General features: G+C 39.6%; 1 protein-coding gene across 1 annotated transcript in view; it reads left to right on the forward strand.

Annotated features, from left to right (window-relative positions):
• Positions 1–14624, forward strand: part of CEP128 (centrosomal protein 128kDa) — a 597902-nt gene that overhangs the window by 128701 nt on the left and 454577 nt on the right. The window contains exons 9-10 of the mRNA XM_006884767.1: positions 1943–2017; positions 8584–8716. Coding sequence (XP_006884829.1) covers positions 1943–2017; positions 8584–8716 — 208 coding nt within the window. The remainder of the gene's footprint in view (positions 1–1942; positions 2018–8583; positions 8717–14624) is intronic.

Here is a 14624-nt window from a genome sequence, read left to right on the forward strand (position 1 = left end):
TTTAAAAATCCCTTTTTTATTTTGATATAATAATAGATTCATTGGATACTGCTTGAAACAGATGTATAAGGATATCTCATGTACTTGTCACACACTTTTCCCCACTAGCAACATTTCGCATAAATATTCCTCATCAAAACTAGGGAGATTCACACTGGTCCAGCCCTAAAGTGTTTCTTCACATTTCTCCAGTTTATCATATACTTCTCTGTGGGTGTATGTGTGGCTTTATACTTCTGTGCGATTTTATTTCTTGTGTGGATTCATTTATCATCACTACAGTCCAGATACTGACACATAGCTGAGCCTCCTGCGGGTTTGAGAGTCAGTTAATCGGATGGGAAGAGACTGCCCGTCCTCCTCCCACGGAGCAGTTGATAGACTCAAACCGCGTGCCTTTGCGCATGCGCTCTCTCTTTCTTTATATAAATATAAATATTTCTATAAAATGCAATGAAATTATTACTTATTACAAGTGTTACTAATCCAAGTAAAAACCATCTCAATATAAGTTGGCATTTTTTTTTAAACCAAGGCCAACCTGACTGAGAGAAATTGAAATTAATCCATTTTATGCCTCCATGTTTATTCCGACTCTTATCAAACCCTGTATGACACAGTAGAACTGCTCCGTGGGGTGTCTCCACCTGTAACATTCATGGGAGCAGATCGTCAGATCTTTTCTTCCAGTTGTCACTGGTGCGTTCAAGCACCCAAGGGCTTTAATAAGCTCTGGGTTTTTCACAAACTGTGGTGTTCTCAACTACATTTTTCAACTTTAGTAGTCTAGGGACTTTCAGACGTTGTAGGAATTTAGTTACTTAACTGTCCTGTGTCCATGCATATATATCTAATAGCATATGTAGCAGTGGGCACAAGTATGTCAGAAATGATGAGGATGGCACACAGGATTGGACAGAGTTCAGATCTGTTGTTCATCAAGTCAATATGAGTGGTACTCAGACTTGATGATTCCTAACAATATCAACAGTCTTAAGAGACATTTAAGTTCTTATTCTCGTACTTAAAAAAATATCTTTTAAAATGAAATACTAGGCATTAGGAGATCACTGATTATATGAAATGCATTTTGATTTATTGGGTCCCTGCCATGTTTATTTTGCATAATTATTTTGACACTATATGTGATAGTTTTTAAAAAAACATTTTTGATTCTATGCTAATTATTATGTCCTTTAAAGCTGAAAGGGACCTAAGTCCAAAATAATTCTTGCACTACCATTGAATTGATTCCAACTCATAGCAGCTCTGAAGGATAGTGTAGAATTGCTGGGTAGAATTTCCAAGGCTGTAATCTTATTAGAAGGGAGTTATGGTGGCCTGGTGGGAAGGAATTGAGCTGCCAGCTCAAAGTTCTAATCCTGCAGCTGCTCTGCGGGAGAAAGATGGGTGCAGTTTACTGCTTCGGAAAATCTGCTTTGTGGTCAGCTGTGGGCCAGTTCTGACTCCACGACACATAGAGTGACAACACCAATCTCAACAGCAGCAGACTGTCACATCTTTCCATTGTGCAATGGTTCAGACTACTGACATTTTGGTTAACACCTGAGCTTTTAACCATTATACCATAAGGACACCTTGGAATGGAACTTAGAGATTGTGAAATACAAAATCCTTGGTTTAGTGATCTAAGTACAGAGGCCCAGAAGGAGAGTCTTAAACAGAATCCTGAGGTCTGGGTTGTTTTGTTGAGTTTGCATTAAATTTTACATTTAATTTAATTTTATTTTTTGTAATGTGATTTTACATTGAATTTTACATTTAAAAAATGAACGCAATGGCCTCTGTTTCTAGCAAGATATTTGGCCTTTTCATATTAACAGTAAATAGCTTCTGAAAAATTCCTCTTAGACTTTGCCTCTGATAACTTAGTTATCTTCTGTCCTGTTGGGTCTCTTAAGAATCTTTCTATGGCTTCTAGCTTGAACAAGAGTTGGAGCTATCTAGACGGTTATTGAATCAATCAGAAGGCAGCAGAGAAACACTGATGAACCAGGTAGGTCTATGTAAATTACTGCAGCATGTATTTGCGTTAAATCAGAATTGCATTTCTTCTGCCAAATGAAAAAGAAAAAGGAGGCCTAGAAAAGTATTTTCCTAATGAATTTACAGTAGCACACATCAGCAAAAGATGGAAATCTTTGTAGGAAGATTCGGAGAAATCTGGTACAAAACACAGGTACAACTTTCCACTGTGATAGTGCTATCTTGCTGTTTGCTGCTACAGCTGCCTCCTTATCTCTCACAGCGTGGGCAGTGCAGGTAGACTGGCTGTGTAAGATAAAAGTTCCCCAAGAGCGAAATTTTATGCCAGGAGGCCTGGAAGAGTGAAGAAGGAAAATACATAAAGTAGACCTTGACATACTGTAGTTCCTTTGAATGTGTCATTATTTTAGAGATGCTACCTACCCTCTTTCAGCCAAAGATAAAGCTACATTTTGGAGCATAACATTTTGCAACCCACTAGCCTGTAACAGGAGTTGGGCATGTCTGATATTTAAAGTTCTGTAAGTTTAAATAGATGTCTTGTTGTACATTCTGGTCGCCTAATGGTAAGAAGGTGCCCTGCAATCCCAAAGGTATGCAGTTTGAATCCACCAGCTACTCCAAGGGAGAAGAAGGGGCAATCTCCTCTGTTTGAGAGACTCCTAAAAACTCCCTAAAGGTTTAGCTATGGCTTGGCTCTGGCTCAATGGCACGCGACAATGACAGTGATCAATAAATAGGGCATCTGAACGTCTAATTTGCTTTTTGGCCATGTGTAATAGAAATAGCAGATGTGTCTTCTGCTGTTTGGAGGGGTGTGTGTGTGTGTGTGTGTGTGTGTGTGTGTGTGTCTAAATTCAGTTATGTAATATGCTTGGTAGGCAAAAGTGTCAGGTATCATTGATGTTCAGAAGGGTTATTATCTTTTGACAGTTGCTGTTGGAAATACACTGCACCACCTGTTTTACACAGGATTTAAAATTGTTCTTTGTCTTTGTTCTGGAGCCAGTGGCCACATGGAATGAATGCTGGCAGAATCCAGGCTTTCCTTTGTGGTGGCTTGTGTTTGTATGTGATTCTATTCTGATTATATTTTTTTTTCCCTGACACTGACATATAATCTCTGATTTCCGTTTTGGAAGCAAGGTATTTTTGTGGTTCCATTGGCATTGTGACTTTAGCTTGTCAGAATCAAGAAAGGAGGGCATCAGGGATATGTCCTTTCTCTATACCTTTTCAATCTCTATGAAAAACAGGTCAATTGGGAGCCTGGACTATGAAGAAGAATGTGGTATCAGGATTGGAGGAAGACTCATCAACAGCTTGCATTATGCAGATGATGCAACCTTACTTGCTGAAACTGAGGAGAACTTGAAGCATTTGCTGTAGAAGGTCAAGGACTGCAGTCTTCAATATCAGTTGAAGCTCAACATCAAGAAGAAAAAGATTGTCAACACTGGGGTAATTAGCAGCACCATGCTAGATGGAGAAGAGATTGAGGTTGTTAACAATTACAGCTTGCTTGCATCCACAATCAACATCTCTTGGCACCAGCAGTCAGGAAATCAAAGATGAGTTGTTTTGGGAAATTCTGCTCTCAGGGACCTCTCTGGAGTGCTATGGAGCAATGATGTCGGTCTAGAGACTAAGGTGCACCTTAAGGCATGCTGTGATCTTCTCAGTTACTTGTTGTGTATTAGAGAAGCTGGGCAGTGCCAAAGGATGGTGGAAGAAGAATCAGTACCTTTGAATTGTAGTGCTGAAGAAGTGTATTGATTATACCATGCCCTGCCAAGGGAACAAACAAGTCTGTTTTGGAGAAGGTAAAACCGGGTTGCTCCTTGGAGGCAAGAATTTTGAAGTTCCATCTCACATACTTAATATACTTTGGTAATATTGCCAGGAATGACCAGTCCTTGGAGAAGGGCATCATGTTTAAAAGGGTCAAGGGTGAGCACAGGAAAGTAAGACCCTGGATAAGGTGGATCAACACAGTGACTGTGGCAATGGGGGTAGGTCAGAGACTGTGAGATTGGCTAAGTAAAGGACAGAATTCAGAGCAGCTGTTCTTCGGATCACTATGAGTCATGGTCAACTCGACAGCACATAACAGCAAAACAACATACCTAGTCAAGGAAGCTGTTGTCTGACCAGAGCAAAGTAACAGTCCATAGTTTAAAAACTGGAAAGGTATGCATCAGGGCTATATCCTCTCTCCATACTAGTTTTATTTCTATGCTAACCAAAGTATTTGAGGATCTGTACTCTGTGAAGAAGTATGTGGCATCAGGACTGGAAGAAGGCTCTGCAGTGTGTGTTATGTAGATGATAACAGCTTTACTTGTTGAGAGGACTTGGAGCATTTTCTCAAAAAGGTCAATGACTACAGCCTTCAGTATGGATTATATCTCAATATCAAGGAAATGAAAATCCCCATGACTAGGCCAATAGGCAACATCATGATAAATGGAGAAAAGGTAGAAGTTGTCAATGATTTCATCTTAGTCAGGTCCAGGAAATCAAGATATATGTGGAATTGGAAAGTCTGCCATTAGGGACCTCTCCAAAGTGTTGAAGAGCCAGGATGTCAGTTTAAAGACTAAGGTGTGCCTGATTCAAGCCATGGTCTTTTCAGTTGCTTGCTATGCATCTGAATGTTGGATGAGTGAATAAAGATGACAGAAGAAGTATGTATGCCTTTAAGTTTTGGTGCTGGAGAAGGGCACTGCATATCTCATGGACTAGCAAAATAACAAACAAATATGTCCTGGATCGTGTGTAGTCAGGATGCTTTTTAAAGGGAAGAATGACGGAACTTCAACTCACAGAGTTTGATCCTGTTGTTAGGAGCAGCCTGTTCTTGGAGAAAGACATCATGGTTGCAAAAGTGGAGAGTCAGTGAAGGTGAGGAAGCCTCTCAGTGCGATGGATCTATGCAGGGACTGTAGCAATACGTTCTAGTTTGGCAGAGTTGATGAGGATAGCACAGAATAGGGCAGAATTCAGATCTAATGTTCATGGGGTTGCTTTGAGTCATATTCGACTTGACAGCACCTAATAACAAACTGTTTAACAGCCATTGAGAAAGTAAATGCTATGTACAAGTTAACATACTTTCTATGGAAATGCTGGATGAGGAGACAGTTCACTAACTCAAGGAGTTCATAATGTAGCCAACAACATTTACTTCTTTCTCTTCTGCATTCTAGTTTGTGAAAAAATCTTGCCCAGTCTTTGTCTACATCTTTTAGGTTCTGTTCCTGTGACACCATAATAATTTGGCTCAGATTTAAGTTGGAAACCTCTTTTATTTTTTTCCTTAGTTTCCATTATTACTGTTTTTTTAAGAATCAGTATATTCATAAATTCAATCTTTTTTGCAAGTGAAACTTTGAAAATGAAAACATGAGAAAATCATGCCAAAAATTATATGTCATTAATATTATTAGAGGAAGACTCATCAACCACCTGCAGTATGCAGATGACACACCTTGCTTGGTGAAACTGAGGAGGACCTGAAGTGCTTGCTGCAGAAAGTCAAAGATTGTAGTCTTCATTATGGATTGAAGCTCAACATCAAGAAGAAAAAGAGTTTCACCACTGGACTAGTTAGTAGCACCATGATAGGTAGAGTAGAGATTGAGTTTGTTACAATTCCAGCTTGCTTGGCTCCATAATTAACATAATTAACATAGTCCTGAGAACCAACGATGTCATTCTAGAGACTAAGGTGCACCTCATCCAGGCTTTCCAATTACTTGCTATCCATTGAAGAGTTGGACAGTGACTAAAGATGGCAGAAGAAGAACTGATGCCTTTGAGTTGTCGTGCTGAAGAGTATTGAACATATCATGGATCACCTAGAAAACAAACAGATCTATCTTGGAGAGGGTGAAACCATGGTGCTCCATGGAGGCTAGGATTTTGAAGGTCTATTTTACATAGGGAACGTGTACAAACGGTCATTACAAAGACAGAAGAGGGAGAAAAGACCAAAATGGATGTCAGAAGAAACTCTAAAGATTGCACTGGAGCATAGACAAGCCAAAGCACAAGGAAGAATTCAAGATACTAAAGAGCTGAACAGAAGATTCCAAAAGGCAGCACGGAATGACAAAGCAAAATATTACAATGAAATGTGCGAGGAACTAGAGTTGGAAAACCAAAAGAGCCGAACTTGTTGAGCATTTCTTAAGCTCAAGGAACTGAAGAATAAATTCAAACCTAGAGTTGCTATAATCAAGGATGCTTTAAGCAGAATATATAAATGATCCAGGAAGTATTAAAAGAAGATGGAAGGAATATACTGAGTCATTCTATCGAAAGGAATTGGCAGATGCAGAAGAATTTAATGAAATAATATATGAGCAAGAGCCTATGGTGATGAAGGAAGAAGTTGAAGCTGCTTTGAAGGAAATAGCAAAAACTAAGGCCCCAGGAATAGATGGTATACCAATTGACATATTTCAGCTAACAGATGCTGCCCTGGATGTGCTTACCAAGTTGTGCCAAGAAATCTGGAGAACAACCACTTGGCCAAAGATCTATATTTGTTCCCATTCCAAAGAAGGGTGACCCAACAGAGTGTGGAAACTACAGAACAATATCATTGATTTCACATGCAAGCAAGATTCTACTGAAGATAATCCAAAAATGACTGGAATAGCGCATCAGCAGAGAATTGCCGGAAGTCCAGGCTGGGTTTAGAAGGGGTCTTGATACTAGGGATATTGTAGCTGATGTTAGATGGATCTTGGTGAAAGCAGGGAATACCAGAAGAATGTTTATCTGTATTTCATTGATTACGCAAAGGCATTTGACTGTGTGGATCATAACAAACTGTGGCTGACTCTGAGAAGAATGGGAATTCCAAACATTTAATCGTGCTAATGCGAAACCTATACATGGACCAAGAGGCAGTTGTCAGAACAGAGCAGGGTAACGCTGCATGGTTCAAAATTGGGAAGGGTGTACGCCAGGGATGTATCCTATCTCCATACCTTTTCAACCTGTATGCAGAGCAGATTATTTGAGAGGCTGGTCTCTATGAGGAGAAGTGTGACGTCAGGATTGGTGGAAGATCTATTAACAAACTGCGTTATGCAGATGACACAACCCTGCTTGCTGAAACTGAGGAGGACCTCATGCACTTGCTGCAGAGGGTCAAGGACCACAGCCTTCAGTATGGACTGAGGCTCAATGTCAAGAAGACAAAGATTCTCACCACTGGACCAATTGGTAGCCTCAGGATGGATGGCGAAGAGATTGAGACTGTTCACAGCTTTAGTTTGCTCGGCTCCACAGTCAACACTCTTGGCACCAGCAGACAGGAAATAAAAAAAAGTATTGTGATGGGAAAGTCTACTGTTAGCGACCTCTCTAAAGTTCTCAAGAGCAGCGGTGTCACTCTGGAGACTAAGGTGTGTCTGATACAGGCCATGGTCTTTGCAGTCACTTGTTATGCATCAGAGAGTTGGACAATGACTATGGAGGATAGAAGGAGAATTGATGCCTTTGAGCTATGGTGCTGGAGAAGAGTATTGAATGTACCCTGGACTGCAAGAAAACAAACAGATTAATCCTGGAGAGGGTTAAGCCAGGCTACTCCTTGGAGGCAAGGATTCTGGGGCTTTGTCTGACATACTTTGGACATGTTGTAAGGAGGGCAGGTCCTTGGAGAGGGACATCATTCTTGGGAGGGTGGAGGGACAGCGCAGGAGGGGAAGACCCTCTTTGAGGTGGATTGATTCAGTGACTTGGGTAATCGGGATGGGTGTTTCAGAGGCAGTGCGATTGGCACAGGATAGAGCAGGATTTCTGGCTGTTGTACATAGGGTCGCTATGAGTCACAAATGACTCGACGGCACATAACAACAACACGTGGCCAGAAGGAACTGGTCCTTGGCGGAGGACAGCATGCTCAGAATAATGGACGGACAATGCAGGAGAAGAAGACCGTAGATGAGATGTACTGGCACAGTAAATGTAGGAGGGTAAGGGTGTCAGAGTTAGTAAGACTTGCTCAGGTTAGGGCAGGCTTCAGAGCTGTGAGTCGCTATGATTCGCAGGTGACTAGATGGCACTTAACAACAACAATCATGAAAGCGTATATATTCTTGCATGTGGTTCATATAACTCAAATGCGTTGTATGTTGGGGACTACCTGTAGTAGGCGATGTTCAGTGGGTAAAAAAAGTGAAAATATATAGTTTATAACTGGAAGTGAATTTGTGATGTTAATAATGGAGGTCTGTGTTGAGTAAAATGAAGTTAAATTGTTTTATTTTTTAAAAATGTGTTCACTTGTTATTTTTTTTTTTTCATAATGAACAATGAATAGGATAAGACATTCTTCATGGAGGGGATGGAAGGAATGAAGAAATGGAACGGGAGACAATTCTGCTGTCCTTGGCATAGTGGGGAGATTAGCTTGGCTTCTCCTTGTATTTATAGTAGCTCATGAGAAGTCATTTTTCTCCCCAAGAGAAAGAATTGGAAATGCTTTGTAAGTTGAGCTAATGTTTATCCTGCCTTTGAAAATGGTTAACAGTTTCATTTTTGACATTTTGTATTTAGATCGAAGAGCTACGGGCACAGTTACTAAAAGCAGAAGGTGATCGAAAGGGTTTACAACATCAAGTGTCTCAGATTTCCAGGCAGCAGTCCAGCCATCAGGAGGTGCAAGCCGATGACTGGAGGCTTAGGAGAGGTAAAATTCTGATTTGTAAATGTGCGGGTCTTTTAGAGTTTCTTAGAAAGTGTAACTCAGGTTGTGCAAGCTACTCCTGTGCTTGGCTGTTAACCAAAAGTTTATCAGTTTGCATCCTAAAAAGTCACCCATTGAAAGTTCTGTGGGTTTTATGTATGCGAGGTCACTGTGAGTCCAGAGCAGCTTAATTACAGCTGATTTTTGATTTCACACAGAAGGTTGTGCTGTTTTTCATCAGGTTCAGCATACTCTAACATTCAATTGTTTTATCATCTCTGCTTGCTTTCTAAGTTCTTTTCAATTAGCTCATCTCATTGGCCTTTTTCGTAGGAAGAACCAGTAAAGCCAATAGTGGATTATTTTCCTAGTTTGCTTTCATACCTTTATCTAACCGTGTGTGGCTGTGTGTTTTTTCTTATTTTAGATTGCATATATCTCTATGGTTTTTAACTTGTTCTTATTTCAATTTTCAATACATATGAATAGTCAAAATTACGGACCTGTCTTTTTATTTTTGTTATCTGGAAATTAGTAGCAAGTAGTAATCACCTCCCAGAGGTAGTCGTGGATCTTTGAGCAATCTGACTGGCGTTTTCTTATATGGATTGGGAAAGGTTTGTTTGTCCAGTTAGAATCCTGCCCAGTGGACATCTTAATTTTGATTATGAAATTTAATGACTTGGCCTTTATTTTTTTCTAAAAGTTCAGGTTTATAAAAAACTATGATAGTTACTAAGGAATAATGATTTTATAAAATACTATAGATCATAAGGGACTCCTGATTCAGGCCATACTCTTCACGGTTGCTTGCTATGTGTTAGAAAGCTGGACAATGACTAGGGATGATAGAAGAATTGATGCCTTTGAGCTGTGGTGCTAGAGAAGAGTCTGGAATATACCATGGACTGCTAGGAGAACAAACAGGTTCATCCTGGAGTGTGAAACCAGGTTGCTCCTTGGATGCAAGGATTCTGAGGCCTTATCTGACATACTTTGGGCATGCTTGGGAGGTTGGAGGGACAGCACAAGAGAGGAAGACCCTTGATGAGATGTATTGATTCAGTAACTAGACAATGAGGATAGGCATGTCAGAGACAGTAAGGTTGGCACAGAATAGAGCAGGTTTCAGGACTGTTGTATATAGGGTCGTTATGAGTCACAAGTGACTTGATGTCACACAGCAACAACAACAACATATAACATGGTATAGTATGGACAGCATTATGCTGAGTGAGCAAACTCAGCCTCATGTATAAGACCAAATACTGCAATAAGACCATTATTATAAAAATATAAGATTTTTATAGGATGTGTATAAATGTTCAAAAGAGGAAGGGGATAAGAGGAAAGGGGCAGAAAAAGGGGAAGGATGGAAATCTTTAGGATAACAGAGTTTAGTGGACAGATTTGGGGAAGGAGGAAAGTATGGGAAAGATTAAATGAGAATTTGAACAGATGGTGTAATAATAGGCATAGACCAATGGTAATTACATAAAATACAGTGTATATGAATGATTATATGAAACACAATGCAAATAAGGGATTGGATGGAACACAATTTATATGAATGAAACATAATGCAAATGAGTTATTCTATGAGATCCAAGAAAAAGAATTATATAACAACTGATGATATTCAGATTGTATTAATTGTCATTGTTAAGTTTCGTCGAGTCGTAGGCGACTCATAGCGACCCTGTGAACGAAAGTCCTTGACAGTTGAGTGACTCTCATCCTTTCTCCATGTTCGTAGGGTTTCCCCGAGGCAAGCTATTTACAGAAGTGGATGCCACTCCTGCTTCCAAGCTTGTTTAAGCTGGGGAGTCCCACCAAACACTGTCCCCCATGGGTAACCAGTTTCTAATAATGCTCATCCCAGTAAGAGCTCTATTTGCATAGCACATCATGTGTCAGGCCACGATCCACAAGGTCATTGGTACAAATGCACCAGGTTTTCTGTGGACAAAAGACAGGCATTCTTCTCTGTGAAGATTGACAGCTTTGGTAACCCTGTGGAGTGTTACTATGAGCTGGATCCAGCCTGGTGGGCTTAAGAAGCTCTTACCATAGTCCATAAGGAGTAGTGCTGGTAAACCCAAGGCTATTCATATCCCATAATTTGAATCTGTCACAGATTCTATGAGAGAAAGATTGGCAGTCCCCTCCCATATTAAGATTTATAGACTCAAAAACCTGGGGGAGAGTTGTTTTCTGTCTGACTGCACTGACTCAACAGCACTGAGTTTAATGAATCTAGATTGCTCAACTTAGAAATCATTTCAGGAATCAAACTTCTTACTTGAATGCCCAAATTAATGGAGACATTCCTGGAAGCTGTACGGTCTTCTGTTCCCTTTAGGGAAGGGAACTATTCTCAATGTTTCCTTCCCCACACATCACTGCATATGTTACAAGATGTAGAATTTCCATATTGCCAGAATATGTTGGGAAATGGCAAGAGTGATCCTAATATAGTCTCTTAAATTTAATTAACTTTTGTATTGAAATGAAATGCCATTTGATCTTTTTTCCTGTTTAATTTTAAAACTTAAAATCCCAAGTTTTCAGACTATTTTTAAAATTTTCATCATGTTTGTGGGAAATCTCATTTTGTTGGAAAAAAGATATCTGTGACACATCTCTCATGTTTTGAAGCTTTAAAACATAAATTAGATTTTTATTAGTAAAATCTAATTATTTTTGGTAGACATCTTTGAAGATTAGGAGACGTTTCACTTTTCTTTACAATTTACTGTGTTTTAAAAAAATGTCTTTGGAAATTATTTTTTCAGTGTGATAATAGACAATTCTAGATTATTTTCATCTTTCTAAGGTTCTAGAGTTATTTAAAAACAATTCTGCACTCATTGCCACACTCCAGTTGATGCTTATTTCTCTGCCCACTGAAAAATGCCTTCTGAAATTGACCTTCCTTGGATTACATGCAGATCCCTCAGCTAGTCAAGGGGTGGTTTCCATTGCTTATCTTATTTGTTTCCTGTTTATTTCCTCTTCCTTCTTGAAAGACTTCCCTGATTTTCGTTCCACCCCTCTGTTCTTGGCTCTTTTGCCATACATGCCATTCATGCTTCTTACTGGAATCTTCTTCCCTTTGTTTATTTTTCTTGTAAACTGGTATTTTCTAGGATCCCCATACAGTCCCATAGGACTAGACTAGGGCTTGCTATATCATTTTAGGTGATGGCTAACATCACCTAGATATGATGAGTCCTAATTAGAATTTGACTTTCCCTCCTGACTTTCTACCCTGTAGGTACACTCTTGCTCACTAGACACCTCTATGTGTGGCCCCACAGAATGTTTAGTCAGCATAGTATCTAAAAGTGAATTTGTCTTCCCCTCAAAACCTCCCTCTTTCTTCTTTCAATTAGTGACATTCATCCTCTGTTCAGACATCCAAACCTAAAACATGAAAGAAATCCAAAATGTTTTTTGTTTTCATCTAGTTAGTTTATATATGTATTGCCCATTTATAGGGAAATGATATTTCTTTAATGGTCCCATCTACTTTCTTCTTAGTTTCAGGATGTCAGCTGTTTCATCTCACCTATACAGTCTTGTACTTGCTGTGCTTTATTTTGCCTTCTCGATAATCCGTCTTCCATACTGCTTCTAAAGGGACTTTGCTGAAACACAAACTGATCGTGTTATCCTTTTGGGTAAAGCCTTTCATTACAATTTATTGAATTCTTACTACTTACCAGGCATTATGTTAATCCTTTTTCATTATCTCCTTTAATTCTTACAACTACTCTATGAGAAGGGTAATATTCTTATTTCTATTTTAATGATTTAAATGAAAGACTAAGGAACAAAGAGATTGACTAACTTCCCCAACATCGTGCATGTGAGAAGTCGCAAACCCAGATCTTTCCTCCCCGAATAGCTGAGTTTTTAATGCTACTACCCTGTATTGCCTCAGCAGCCTAGTGATCAGGAATTGTGCTACCAACTCAAAGGCATGTGGTTCAAATCAATCAGCTTCTCCATGGGAGAAACATAGCGGTCTCATCTGATTCGATTTCTATCCCTTGAAAACCTGCCAGAACCCAAGCTATGAGTTGGTTCCAGCTTGATGGCACCTAACAACAACAGCAGTCCTATACTGCCACCACTCATCTGTCAGTTTGTCACACTGTGATAGTGGAAGCCACGCTGGCAGTATTAAATATGAGCATGGTTACCCATCGGTGGACAGGTGTCAGCAGAATTTCCAGGCTAAGACAGACTAAGAAGCAGGACTGGCCATCTACTGGTGAAGTAACAGGGCTTCTAAAACCCTATAAATAGCAGCAGAGCATAATCTTATATCGTGACTGAAAATGAGCCCCTCAGATTGGAAGGCACTCACACTATGATTCGAGAAGATCTGTCTCCTTGAAACAGAATCTGCTTTAATGATGAGGATGGAGTAGGTTTTACTCAATGAAAAACCTTCATTTGTTCATATGGCAAAACTCAAAATGAAGAGAAAAAATGGCGAACAAAGAACGGTTGGAATTTGGAGTGTGCTAAGTTTTGCATCTAGGAAAAATAAAATTGTTAAAAATGAAATTGAGCACATCTACTTTCATATTAGTGAACTGAGCTTGACGAGTGTGAGCCATTTTGAGTATGACAGTCATATTCTCTTCTGTGCTGGGATTGGTAAATTGAAAAGTAAAGAAGCCACGTTCATTGTCAGAAAGATCCTTTCAAGATCTTCTCTGAGATATAATCCCACCAGTCATAGAATAGTAACCATACACATAAAAGGAAGACATTAATATAACTGCTGCTCAAACATGCACGCTAGCCACAAAAGCCAGATATTAGTATACTGAATATTTCTGAAAACTTAGGCATCTAAAATTGATCAAACATGTAATTATGATGGATTAATAATAACTGGCGACTGGAAAGCAGAAGTCTGAAACAAAGAAAAATTGGTAGTTGGAAAGTATGGTCTTGGTGACAGCAGTGAGGCTGGAGATAGCATGATAGAGTTTTGTACAGTCAATGACTTATTCATTGTAAACATCTCTCTTTAAAAGAGCAACTATACACATGGACTTCATCTGATAGAATACATAAAAATCAGAGTGGATACGTCCGTGGAAAGGGATTATTGAAAAACTCATTATCACTAGTCAGAACAAGCCCAGGAATCAAATTGCCCTTCTTCCCTTGAGCTGCTTGCTGTCATTTCACAGCTGATTCATGGCTGACTCTCTAGTGGGTTTTTGGAGGCTGTAAATCACAAAGGAAGAGTTTGCCCTGCCTTCTTTCTGAGGAGCTGCTGGTGATTTGAACTGGCTGCCTTTAAGTTAGCAGCCCAACTCGATGAGGGCCAGACCTCTTCAACTGTTTCTAAGAAATTAAAATTGAAGCTAAATAAAATGTACACAAGCTCACAAAAGCCTAAATAAGACTTTGAGTTTATCTCATTTAAATTTAGAAACCATCTCAAGAATAGTTTTTTTGTGTTGCATTGTTGGTTTTTTTTAAAGTGGTCAACAGTTTTATTTTGCTTGGATCCATAATCAAACCCATGGTGGCGGCAGCCAAGAAATCAAAAGAGGTGTTGCTTTGGCAAAATCTGCTGTTAAGCACCTCTCCAAAGTGCCAAAGAGCAGCAATGGCAAGAATAATTGTGATACATTGAACACTAATGACCACAGACCAGATGAGCGGTGGGCTGATGTAAGGCCGTTTTCCATGAGGGAAGTGAAAAGTCATTAAAAGGACAGCGAAGAAAGACCCAAGTGGAAGTTAGAGTAGACCCTTCTACCTGCTTTTCAATACTGTTAACTGGAATTCATCCTGAGCCAACTTTACGGTCTCTGACACACCTACCCTCATTACCCCAGTCACTGAAGCAACACATCTCATAGAGGGTCTTCTTCTC

The sequence above is a fragment of the Elephantulus edwardii genome, unplaced genomic scaffold, assembly GCF_000299155.1.
Source record: "Elephantulus edwardii isolate Elephantulus edwardi_28Jun2011 unplaced genomic scaffold, EleEdw1.0 scaffold00037, whole genome shotgun sequence".
Lineage (NCBI taxonomy): Eukaryota > Metazoa > Chordata > Mammalia > Macroscelidea > Macroscelididae > Elephantulus > Elephantulus edwardii.